The sequence below is a fragment of the Protomyctophum bolini genome (genome assembly GCF_963924005.1).
Source record: "Protomyctophum bolini genome assembly, chromosome: 1".
NCBI lineage: Eukaryota > Metazoa > Chordata > Actinopteri > Myctophiformes > Myctophidae > Protomyctophum > Protomyctophum bolini.
Genome location: NC_137862.1, coordinates 53,712,270 through 53,725,146, shown reverse-complemented (window position 1 = coordinate 53,725,146; position 12,877 = coordinate 53,712,270). Strand labels below are relative to the sequence as shown.

The window sequence follows — 12,877 nt, the reverse complement described above, 5'->3', positions numbered from 1 at the left end:
GTTCAGTAAACAATGTTTACTGTAAAAGTCGCTCTAGATTAAGAGCGTCTGCTAAATGCCTAAATTTCCTGAAAAAGTTACAGTTTACATAAGTTACAATATATATCCTGACTGAGTCACCAAGTAGTATTATTTATTTACCTCTTTTCTAAGCTTCATTCAAGTACAAGGCTCCCTGTCTCTCCGGACTCACTTTCCTATGAATTTTAAATACATAAACCCCCATATTGATATATGCAATATCTCCATGTATTGTTTGGTTTCATTTTAAAAGTCAATCTCCATGAATGCCTCTAGCTGTATTTTCCCCCCTCCATAATCTACCAATTTGAAACCCTGAGATTGTTTGTTCAGTAAACTGAACAAACAATTTGTCCAGCAGTATATGGTTTAATTCTGTGTCCGTGCCAGCCTGCCAGGAGATGGCACTCCCCCGTAGGGCGATTTACTGAGAGAAGGAGTTTTTCCGGCTCTTTAGTAAACAGAAAATACATTTTCAGGTTGGATACCAATCAGGAGAAATGACTCGCAGGATAAACAAGGGAAATTGGGGGGGGAAACAAGACCAGACAAAATTGGAACTGGAACATACTGCGCCTGATGATCTTCGTGGAGTTCTCTCTGTGGATTGCACAACAATTGCTATCTTTCCCTGAAAACGCATCACGAGATTGTAGAATGAGGAAAATAGCAGATCTACAAGCTCATAGCGCGCCACCGAGTGGCGCGCTATGAGCTTGTAGGTCTGCTATTTTTGCAAAAATCGTGAAAACGCGCCACAAATCTTTGAATATATATATATTCTTTCAGAAGACTTCTTTTTTATTTCCGTGTGCCTAAATGGGTTAACCCATTTTGGGGCGGGGAACCCATTTTGGTGTTCGCATCATGTCGTGCTTTAGCTATTGAAAAGTATCAGATCTACAAGCTCATAGCGCGCCACCGAGTGGCGCGCTACGAGCTTGTAGGTCTGCTATTTTTGCAAAAATCGAAAAGCGACTGACGTAGAAGATTTTTTTTTAATCTGATCTCAGGTCAGAATGGAAAACTGTCAGGATGTAGAAGACATTTTTAGAATCTGATCTCAGGTCAGAATGGGTTAATAATGAAACTGTCAGGATGTAATAGACATTTTTTTAATCTGATCTCAGGTCAGAATGGAAAACTGTCAGGATGTAGAAGACATTTTTTAGAATCTGATCTCAGGTCAGAATGGGTTAAATGACTGTCCTCTCTTTGTGACACAACTAGGTGTATGAAGTGAAGCAAGGCAGCAACGTGGTGGAGAAGATCCGGCTGTTCATTCACAAGGTCACGGCTCCGCTGCACCCCAAGGTGGACCTGTCCTCCCGGCCGCAGAACATCAAGTGTCTCTCTCACCCCTTCTCCAGAGAGAAGGAGCACCTGTGAGTCAACGAAGCTCTGATCCAAACCACACACACTGAGAAGGATATAACTGTAAAGATGACTGTATAGTTTACCCATTAGGGATGCCACCGATTCATCGATTTTCCGCGATTAATCGTCGGAGTCTCCGAAAAATCGATTTTAAAGGTATATTCAGTGATTTCACTCAAAAAAACCTTAGGTTTCGTTTTTTGGCTGTGGGACCCAAAGCCTTTCATCCAATCAGGATAGAGAGCCAAAAACGAAACCTAAGGTTTTTTGACCCCCCCAGGGGTTAACTGGGGACAGGGAGGAACTCCTTATATGGTCAGCACACTCTATAGTAGGGAGGATTATCACAACAAAACAAAAAAATAAGTGATATTTGAATTAAGTGAAATCACTGAATATACCTTTAATATTTCATAATAAAAAAAAATTAAATAGACAAAATATAGGCTAATAAGTAAGGCTGCATGATATATCGGACATAACTTATAAGTATAAATCAAGTTGAGCAAAGCCACTCTTCTCTGCCCCTCTCTCTAATAACAGACACAGTTAACGATCGCTTGTTAAGTGCCTGCCAGACAGACAATCAGATGAAATGAAGGCAGTTGTAGAGTAGAGTGTAGACTAGTGAACTGAACATTTTCTGTTTATATCAAGTACTTCATACCAGCCCCTTATGAAACTACTTCTCCAGTAGCAGTTGGTGGGGGGGGGGGGGGGGGGGGGTCAATTAATCGATTATTAATCGGCAGGGCTGTCGATTATTCAATTTGGCTGATGGTCACTTTCTGGCATCCCTAATACCCATAACATTGCCATTATAGTTGGTGGAATGAACTTTGTCATTTTGTTCAGAACAACTTTCGAAATGATATAGTTCCGGTGAATCAACGTGTTGTCCATGTACTTTACTGTATAGCTGTGTGAGGAGGAACAGTCGACACAATAGTGAGAATACAATGAATCCTTCCCGTTTCCAATTATACCTGTACATACTGGTCATGTCAGAGCTTTGTCTCTAAATTGACCACTTCCTTTTCTCTCGCCTAACTCATGGCTTTCTCTCTAAAGGTTATAATTTCAACATCGAAATACTAAAATCAGGCTAGTATAGTCAAGCCCTACGGCAATAGGTTATTGAGTATGGAAGAGTATTTGATTTGGCCAAACATGCAATAGAATACATGTTCAGAAGGGTGCAGTACTTAGTTTAGACAGTTTTTGGTTAAGTCTAGTCATTGGTTAGACCAGTCATTAGTCCTACAACCACAAACTATCTCAAACCCTCACCCTAAAACCTATAACCTCCCACAGGGCAGCACACCTTAACCTCACCTTAACCCATGTCTAACCTAACCAATGACTAGTCTAAACTAAGTATGCACCTTCGTTCAGAAGCATCTTTCATGGATCGTAATGGTCTCGAGTATTTCATAAAAGAAAATGAGCTCAATAAACTCAATCTGTGATTTCTTCAACAAGAAAACATGAAGATCAGCAGGAATATAGGTTTGTGTGTATTGGGTGTTGTTGGGACTTGGCCTTACAGCCTTGACATTTTTGTTGTTGCTTTAATCACTGAGAGGGAGGCTAATCATATACAGAGACCATGTTTACATGCACACAATTCTTTAGTTACTGTAAATAGATAGTGATTGTTTAGTTCAAGCCTTTAAAAATGGCCTCAAAACAGCTCAACTTCCTCCAATAATGTTGGATGAATGGTGTCCAACACAGTATAACCGATGACATGCTGGTCTTTTCTGTTGACCTGTGACCAGTTGACATTCATTAATTCTGAACCAACAAAGTGGTTTATAATGGCTCCTTTATCGCGGCTGACAGCCATTAGATTTGCAAACTGGAAGGTCATGTTGCTCTTTGTTGGAAAGAATTCTACTGTCATGTTCTGTTGTGTAAATAATATTGACACTGAGAAAGCAGTTGGTGAGACTTTATATTACGGTCGGGTCTATGATGCGTTATAGCCACAAGACTGCTGGGCGAGCGCTGGCGCTTTGGCATGGGGGGTGGTCAGATCAACATGCAATGAATTCTGTACTGGCCATATAAGGAGCGTGTCTTGAGTGTACAGGGTTTGATGAGGGCAGATCCAACATATGGAATGTCAGAACAGGTCAGCTCCATACAGTTTGAGGTCAGATGTAGAGTTGCTGGCCAATATTGATGATCTCAGGGATCTCCATATACTGTATGGGCTTATAACTGCGACAGCAGGTTTAATTTACTATGACTATCAGGGGCTCCACATCTCCATCCCTGATGATGTCACATGATGTCACGAGACCTGGGCACCATATATGGTGCCCGACACACTGACGGGAAATGAACGATTCCATAGTTAACTGCAATCGGTCACAATAATGCACTTGTTGCCTCACTTATAAGGCATTTTCATCGCACCTTAGCGTGTAGATTTGCAATTTTTTGCCCGTATTGGATTTTCTTTTTTTGTCATGATTACATATCAAACGTGTGATTACCCTACCAAAATAGGGATGTCAACTAAAAGTAGTTCTGATAATCAGGCTAAGACCTATATAGATTATAGATGATAATTGCTTAGTGTATTGCCGTAATTGGGTCAAGTTGAAGTTAATCAGGTTATTAGTATGCATGCAAATGTGAACTTGTTTTCAAAGCACATATCCATAATGGCTTCGCCCTGTGGAGGAAAATAATGTATTGAATACATCAGATAAGACATTTTGTGCCCAAGGACTAGGAACCGGTTTTGTGCAATTCCCTGATATGCTTGATACAGTGTGGTTTATTCTGATACCAATCTGTCAACAATTGCAGTGAACACTTTCACAGAAATCTTTGCCTTGACTTATTTAGATAAGCATCAGGCCCTGGCATCAGGCACTGACAATTTAGGCATTTGGTACTGTAGACTCTCTTATCCAGAGTGACAACAAAAGTAATTACTCTCTGAATAGAATGTTTACCTGCTATCCCGCTAGAACTCACTGTTCTCTCTGAAATGAACCAAACGTCTGTCTAAACAACGTACCACCTGAATAATGGAACTACGCATCTGTGTGCTATGAGATGGCAGGTAAACATGACTGTTCTCTGTGTCTATATAAACAAGACAATTGGGTGACGTGCCGTTCGCTGTGACGTTGAACAATATTTCCTATTGATCGCAGAGGCCAGAGTCTGAGTGATGCCATTAAAGGGACACTTCACCCTTTTTGCAAAAAGATATATGTTAATGACGTTTAGAAGCTTTAGAACACTTTCCTGGGGGTCTTTATGTGTGTAATATGTGGTTTTAGATATTTTAGATTGTAGCAGTGAGCCTGTTGTCTCTGATGTCATGGACACTGGACTCAATTCCTTCCTGGACTACATGTTGTCTCAGTAAGACAGCTCTCCCCCCTATCCACAAGGAGGAGCAGTGCACCAAAGAATTATGGGAATTGTAGTCCAGGAAGGTAGTGAGACCAGTGTCCATGACATCAGAGACAACAGGCTCACTGCTACAATCTAAAATATCTAAAACCACATATTACACACACAAATACCCCCAGGAAAGTGATCTAAAGATTCTAAACGTCATTAACATATATTTGTTTGCAAAAAGGGTGAAGTGTCCCTTTAAGCTTGTCTATTTGTAATTTTGTATTTTTTTGTATAATTGTACAATATCATTTTGCACATTTCGACAACAATGCAATTCACTGTGCTTTACATGAAACTCTAAGCAAAGGAAGCGCATTGTGAACCGCAAAGCAGCTGACGGTCCACGGTCAAACTTCTTGTAGATGCGTGCTTACAGTTTTAAACCGCTGTAGTGTGTGCAGCTCCACAATTGTGCACAAGAACGGCGTCGACAAGCTTGTCATTATGTCAGCGAGTGCTGAATTAAGGCTCATTCTCTGGAGGATGTGTGCCCCCATGGGGCGCCCCGCCCCAGGCTACAGCCCTGTGAGCCCTGCATGCGTTGGTCCAATCTCCAACAGTTAATTTATAATGCTATACCTAAATAGATAATTCAAACGAGGGTATGATCGGGGCCTCGTGACAATTTGAGACATTATTAGTGCTTCTGCTGTTGCCATCAGAATTGGTCATTTTTTTGTCACACTCGCTGCGCTTTAATTCAACCTCGGATGTCTCTGGGAATATTTCACGTCCAAGAAGCTGAGGTGGAATAAATGGCTACTGAGTGGTTGGCTGCCCCAGGGCCCTCCATCATCATGTCGACAGCATCTACCAACCATGATGCTCTGTTGCAGAACTCCATCAGGGGTCTGTCGGACCGTATTGCAGATCGGCAGGGTTACTTACTATGCAGGAAATGGGAATCCCATTAAACTCAAGTATATTGCCTATACAATGAAGTGAAGGGAACCATCTGTATTCTGTTCAAGACGTCAGGGCACCCCTCCGTCCTGCCTGACACATCGAGGACACCGAGAGATTAGCACCAGAGAGCACATTGAAACAGAGGTCGCGTTTACAATATTTCTACACGGTCGGGTTGGGAATTGTTTTGTACCCTATTGTGTACAAAAATGAGATTATTTAATGTGCTTTACTGCTGTAATGATGAACATTTCTGTCAGCAAATTAACAAGGGAAGGGCAATGCATGCTTTTTTAAAGGAGTGTGAAACCATAGGCTGAAAAAAACCTCAGCGGGGGTAAAACATGGCAGGCATGCCTATACATTTCATATAGCCTGGCTAATAAGCCAGACTCGAATCACACTGTAATCCGCCCAACGGCTGATTCGGTCTGGTTTATTAGCCAGGGGCTATATACATTTCACAGGTAAAACTAATCCACAGAGAGACATAATCCACATTTCCGTGGGAAAACGTCTCGTTTGAAGAGTCTGTTGCCAGGTGATAGCCGCGGTGATCAGGCCTTGTTCAGTAGCCAGGTGGAAGCTGTTAAAGTTCTCCCTCGTCCTCCAGTACAGGCAACAGTTTACTGGCTTACTAGTACCTACTTGTCACATTAATGCAACACAACGTGATCTTTGTGGTCGATTCTTTATAGAACTCACATCAGAGTCTTTATAAGAAATAATCAAGGTGGAGAGTGGACTGAAACAATGTCACTTTATTACAAAGACTGGTCTGTACGGTTACGGTATAGGCTACCGAGCCCAGGGAGGAAGCACGTACAGTACAGTATGCAAGCCTCCCGAGCCCTTTACATTTCTCTCTCTTACACACAGTGGCAGAGCAGAGAATACATGTGGAGGTGCATGGTCAGTGGACATGGTCAAACATGGGTTTTATGTAAGAATAGGTCATCTGACAGACAAACCAACAGGTGGAAGGAAGCCTTGCTTCCTATGTGTCCAAGGCAGTGTCAAAAATATGTTTGATTTTTGCCCATAATGGCCCTGCAACCCTGTGAGGGGATATAATGTCCATATTATTATTATTAGTGAGGGAGGCAGTGATGTGTTGTTGCAGCATCTTGTAATGCATGCTGGATGGATGGATGGATGGAGTGGGTTGTGGGCTCTGCAGGCTAACAGGCTATATATACAACTCTGACTAACAAGCTGCAGGACATCTCTGCTCTCGTCCTCATTCTTATTCATCTCGCTGTGTGGCCAGACAGAAAAGCTTGTGTCTACTCTCTATATTTCAACGTTTTAATAAAGAAATATGAATAATTCCCCTACTTTGTTGCACATTAAGTGTGGTATAAGAAATTGCACATCTACAAGCATTTTTCACAAAAATAACTGATCTCTCCTATCCGGGGGAAGGGAAGCTGATTTTGTCCCTGCACTTCATTCCCACAAAAAATAGTAATACAAAAAGTGACACGCTTTAAGCTTTTTAGAGATATGCTATTTTTGAAACATTTTAAACTGAAATGGGTTAAGTGTGTGTCTGTGGGTTTTATGAATATCGAAAGCTTGTTTCTATAGCTCGTTTCTAAATGGTAACTATTTTATCCATTGGAACACATGGTTCTTCTTCCATTTGTTGAAACGTTGACGATCTGCTCAGGGGAGATCGACCACAACTCGATAAACACCTTTATGAATCCCGATGGGGGTAATTCGTTAGCACAGCACTGTACAACAACATGCAAACAAACAAATACACTGTGGCGCTAAAAAGGAGACGTGCAATTAAATGCCTAAAAGTGGGGAAATCTCACTATTGATCAGTGCGTTCCCAGTGGGTTATTCCCAAGTCATCAGAGACTTTGTTGGTTTCGGCGATGAGGTTATATCTGTGGTGTTGTGCGATACGGCACGACATTAAATCAATTCTGTTTGGAGGAAGAAATGGGTAGGTTTCAACCCATCCCCCCCCTCCCCCCCCCGCTCCTCTGCTTATTTTCTTTTTGAGAAACGGCTAAAGTAGATGAAGGAATGCTATATCGCCACAAAATGTCGTAGTCTTTGTCATTGTCCTGCTAGCCTGGAACTCACCTTTGCTTTGTCCGCCGCGCGGCGGACGCAGCCGGTGTGTGGTGGGCTTTAGAGCGACAGAGAGAGAGAGGAGCGTGTGTGTGTGTACATGTGTGCGTGTGTATGTCAATTTTACAAAGGTGCAGACAATCAGAAATCAGCAGAGAGTGAGCAATGTTTGCGCTACTCTATGCCGAATTGAAGTGGACTCAGACCCAGACTTTTTTTTTCTCCCTGGAAATACAAACGTCTGGGTTTCCGAGGCTATTGTCCTGCTGGCCTATTATTAAGGCACCTACTACTATATTCTTCATGTTCTCCTATATATATACCGCTACTTTTGTCCCTCTTCTAAACTAATTCTTTGCCAAGAAAAAAACGCTTGTAGATCTGCTGTTTTTGCCAAATCTCCGCCCCCAGATTCATAGTCATATAGTTTATCACAGCAGTTGTAGGCCTATACAGAATATAGGTTAACATGTTACAATTGACCGAGAAGGAATGGGCTGAAGTTTATTATGCCCACCTTATTTAAATGAGCCACATTAGAAGGAAACCAAAGGAAAAATAAAGAAAACAAGTTTCAACGTTTCTGCACTTCTTACTAAATCAAAACAAACTAAACAGAGTGAAAAGAAAACATACTGGGCTTTTAGATTGTGTGCTTAAACCCAAGGTAACTGTTTCTGATGTGGAAACGTGTCTATTTTAGCAATTATGTGCAAATGTGTTACACTTTATTGTAAGCCTACCCAATTTTTGATACCGCTCAGGTAATGGTACTTCTGGATGGGTTTGCACTTTGCAGTCAATTTCTTCCGACAGCATTATATTGTGAAATATTCATAGACGTTTAAATGACTCTCTGGGAAATAATTATTTTGACCTGAGATCAGATTATATTAAAATGTCTTCTACATCCTGACAGTTTTCTGAAAAAGCTATGTTTCTATGTCAGTTGTTCTTCGATTTTTCAAAAATAGCAGACCTACAAGCTCGTAGCGCGCCAGAGTGGCGCTCTATGAGCTTGTAGATCTGCTATTTTTCAATAGCTAAAGCATTACGTAATGCTAACACCAAAAGGGGTTCCCGCCCCCAAAATGGGTTAAAGAGTTTCACAAGACGACTGCTTTGTGTCACCATGCACAGTGAATGCAATAGTTATTTGTAGGTTTGCTACAGTGGGCCTAAATGCTAAAGCTGTAGAATGTAGTGATTGCTGGTGGAATTTAAGAAATTAACATAATTGTGTCTGGAGGATTAGCAGTATTCAACTGTTCAATAATCTTCTGCTATTTCTAGAAGTAGAAACTTGTTATTTTAGGCTATCTGGAGCATTAGCTTGTAGATCTTCTATTTTTGCTATTTTATATTGTATTTTTATTGAAATATTCAAATCTATTATTTTTTATTAAAATATATACTTTTTTATATAATGTCAATACTCTGATTTGTTCTTTGTTTCCAGGTTCGATCTTTCTGACAGAGACAAATTCTTTGATAGTAAAACCAGGAGCTCCCTCGTAAGTACTGGATCGCAACTCGTCTCCTCACCTTACACACACACACACACGCACGCACGCACGCGCGCGCACACACACACACACACACACACACACACACACACACACACGCACACGACACACTCGCACGACACACATCACACACATGACATGATTATAATGCATTATAGACCCAAACATTAAGTAAAGTCTTACTTTGTAGTTAGAATGTGCTGAGCTTTGAGCTTTTAATGTATTATCACTAGCACTCATAATGCCTAATAAACCTTGTTACTAGTCGTAACAAACCGCTTATTTGTAGTTATGCATAAGAATAAATATTTATAACTAGTGTTATGAAGCACACACACACACACACACACACACACACACACACCGCTTCCAAATGAGATGGTTAATTAACGGTTATGTGGTGGGATTGATTTGGCGTTATTGGAATGGCCGTGTCAATTGTGTGCTGTAATATGAGTCCCAGGCTGTTCGCTCACAAGCAGAAACATCAATAAACTCCCATTACTGTAGAGATTGGAGCAGTGCTCATCCAGCTGCTTCCCAAGGCCCTTCATTCTGTTCATACCACGTCTCACAAGGTAGAATAGAGATATTCACAGTGGTGTCACGATTTGGAACAATTTCAATACAGAAAACTAAAATGGTAAATGGTGCATTTATATAGCGCCTTTATCCAAGGCGCTTTACATAGATTGTGCGTCACATTCACCCATTCACACACACATTCATACACAGCTGGCGACAGAAACCATGCAAGGCACATCAGGAGCAATTAGGGGTACAGAGTATTGCTCAAGGACACTTGGACACTAACTCTGGGGGAGCCCGGGTTCGAACTGGCAACCTTGCGGTTATCATCCAGCCACTCTACCCCTGAGCCACCAACAAAGTAGAATTTTAGCACAGAGAGGGTCTGCTGGTTGCGTGCAGAGCGCATGGTCAGAAGTGAATTTAAAAGGTGCTACACTGAGTGAGTACACAGAAATTGTGCCATTATACTGAACCATTAATTTAATTATAGGACCATCATATGAGGATAATGTTGAAAGTATTCTTTTAATCGTGAAACTACAAGCTCATATTTTTTGAATGGATTTTTCACCCCACCTATATTATAATGATATGCCAAATTAGGGACACCGGCCTGGTTGAAAGTTAAGGTGTGTCGTGTGTCATATTGTGGTTAACGTTGTGTGTTTCTGTCACATCACATCAGGTGTATGAAGTGTTGAAAAGGACTCGCTGCACCAGAGCCAAATTCTCCATGGGTGAGCAGTTTAACACAAGACGCACATCCTCATACAATACAATGAAAATTAATTCCTCTCGTTTGTTTACAATTCACAATATAATGCAGTTCAGTGCCACAATATAATGCAGTTCAGTGCCAAAGTATTTATTTAGCTTCATTCACCCTCCATCTTTGAATACTTTTCCCCATGAAGTCCCACGTGTACTTACTGTCTGTAACATGCTCTTTGAACATAAACCGGACCTGACGGAATTGATTGACGGGTTTAAACACCGCGAGCAGAATCGTTAAAGCTGGTGCTAACGCTGCTGTCAAAATGGGGTCCTATAATGAAAAGGGACAGCCCACCACGAGAACACCTGTTTTTTTTATCTCATACAGTAACGCAATCCTATTTACAGTCTTTATTTTTTTATGTATTACTTTGCTAATAATAGAGCTAATAATATAATAATAGAGCTCCGTTGGAGCTCAGAGAAAACGCTACAGCCTATACACTGCATTTAAGCCCCACTGTTTGCCCAGTGGGGGTTAAATGCAGTTTGGAAACTCCCCCTATAGCAGGGCCATGTGTTTTCACAAAACAAAAAATCTAGTTTTTGAATGTCATGTGTTGACCTACTGTGCTATCATACCGGCATAGTAATTACACTATTATCTACTATTTTTGCTTTTTGGTGAGCGACATCGGTCCACAAGCAAATCTGGCTTTTAATATCGGTAATGTTAAATGTGAATAGTGATGAAATAGAAAAGTGTTATGCCTTCTTATATATATATTTGTTGTGTATATAGTATAGTACTTACCGTAGTTGAATTGTACAGTATATTATCTATAGTTTGTGGGGAGGTGGGGTGATCTTTGAGGCAGGGGGCGTATTTACAGTAGAGGCAAGGCTGGCAGCTGCCTCCCATACAGTAACTCAATTTGATAAAAACATGAAAAAGAGACAGAGGAAAAACACCAAACCGGAGAACTATTAGTGTGGCAGCGGATTGGCTCCTCGGCCGTTCCGGATACCACGACTCTCCCCCATAGGAATGCAAATGTTTGCCATTGTCCAATGAGGTGCGAGGTGTGGGGGTCTGAGTGGACCACCACCTGTATACTCGCCTGGCAGGAACAATCTCTTTGAAAACCTTCAACCACAAAATGCATTTGAGAAGTAGGAGGACGCAAATGCAGTTAGTATACACAAAGTGTCATTACTTCCAATGTGATGTTGAAATGAGTCACTATAAGTGACTCATTTCAACATTAAATGTTGTTGTTCTGCCCAAAATGTGATTCCTGAATACGCCACTGCTTTGAGGATTGTTTGAACTCTGCTGGTGGTCCAAAAGGTCCATGAAGGTTGAAATCTACTGTGTCCTCATTTTTAATATGAATCCATTGATAAATGTCCTCTTCCAGGCATAACCAGTCTCCTAGGCAACAGTGTTTACACTTCTGCGTTCCCGCTGCATGATGTGAGTACCCCCCGTGCACGCACACACACACACACACACACACACACACACACACACACACACACACACACACACACACACACACACACACACACACACACACACACACACAGCAGGTTTGTAGTAGGACTGTTTGACTAACTTCATTGAACTCCATTGTGCGAGTGTTGTTGCTCACCAAAATAATTGCAGATCGTTATGTTTCGCTTTAGGTCTGTTGTTCTGGGTAAGCGACACTGTTGTGCAAATGGGGCTTTTTCCTGTTTAATCACAGCGAGAAATGAACCGTTTTGGCAATTGGTGTGAAATGTGCAAATGCTTTGTGTATGAAGTGTTTTAAATGCTGATATAACACTCGGTGATTCGAACCCGGGTCTCTCACGTGGACAGTCAACATCTTAACCACTAGCCTAAAGGGGAAATCTCCCATGCCTGCAGCCTGGGGTAGATATTAGGCTTTTGGGGCCTATCTTGTGCCACCCCTTACCCCATGTAATTTTTTTAAATAGTTCAAGTAGTCGATCTACATTGACACGTTGTGAGCTATTTGAAGAAATTTGAAACTATTTCAAAACAGTAAAAAAATGGGGCACGGTTGCACAGTCTGTAGTGCTGTCGCCTCACAGCTATAGAAGGTCCTGGGTTCGATTCCCGCTGGGGACGCTGTGGGCGCTGGGGGGCGTGTTCTCTCCTTCGTGTCATCAGTGTCCATACCAGAGGCGGGGGTTGGCGAAAGGGCCTTTCTTTGTGGAGTTTGCATGTTCTCCCCGTGCCCCCGCCTATAGGGTAGGTACCTTCACAA

General features: G+C 41.6%; 1 protein-coding gene across 1 annotated transcript in view; it reads left to right on the top strand.

The window, feature by feature from the left end:
* The window catches only part of ano1a (anoctamin 1, calcium activated chloride channel a), a 109,244-nt gene that overhangs the window by 38,677 nt on the left and 57,690 nt on the right, over window positions 1-12,877 (top strand). Inside the window, 4 exon segments of the mRNA XM_080763836.1 lie at window positions 1,252-1,406; window positions 9,287-9,341; window positions 10,570-10,621; window positions 12,020-12,075. Of these exon segments, the coding sequence (XP_080619962.1) occupies window positions 1,252-1,406; window positions 9,287-9,341; window positions 10,570-10,621; window positions 12,020-12,075 (318 nt within the window).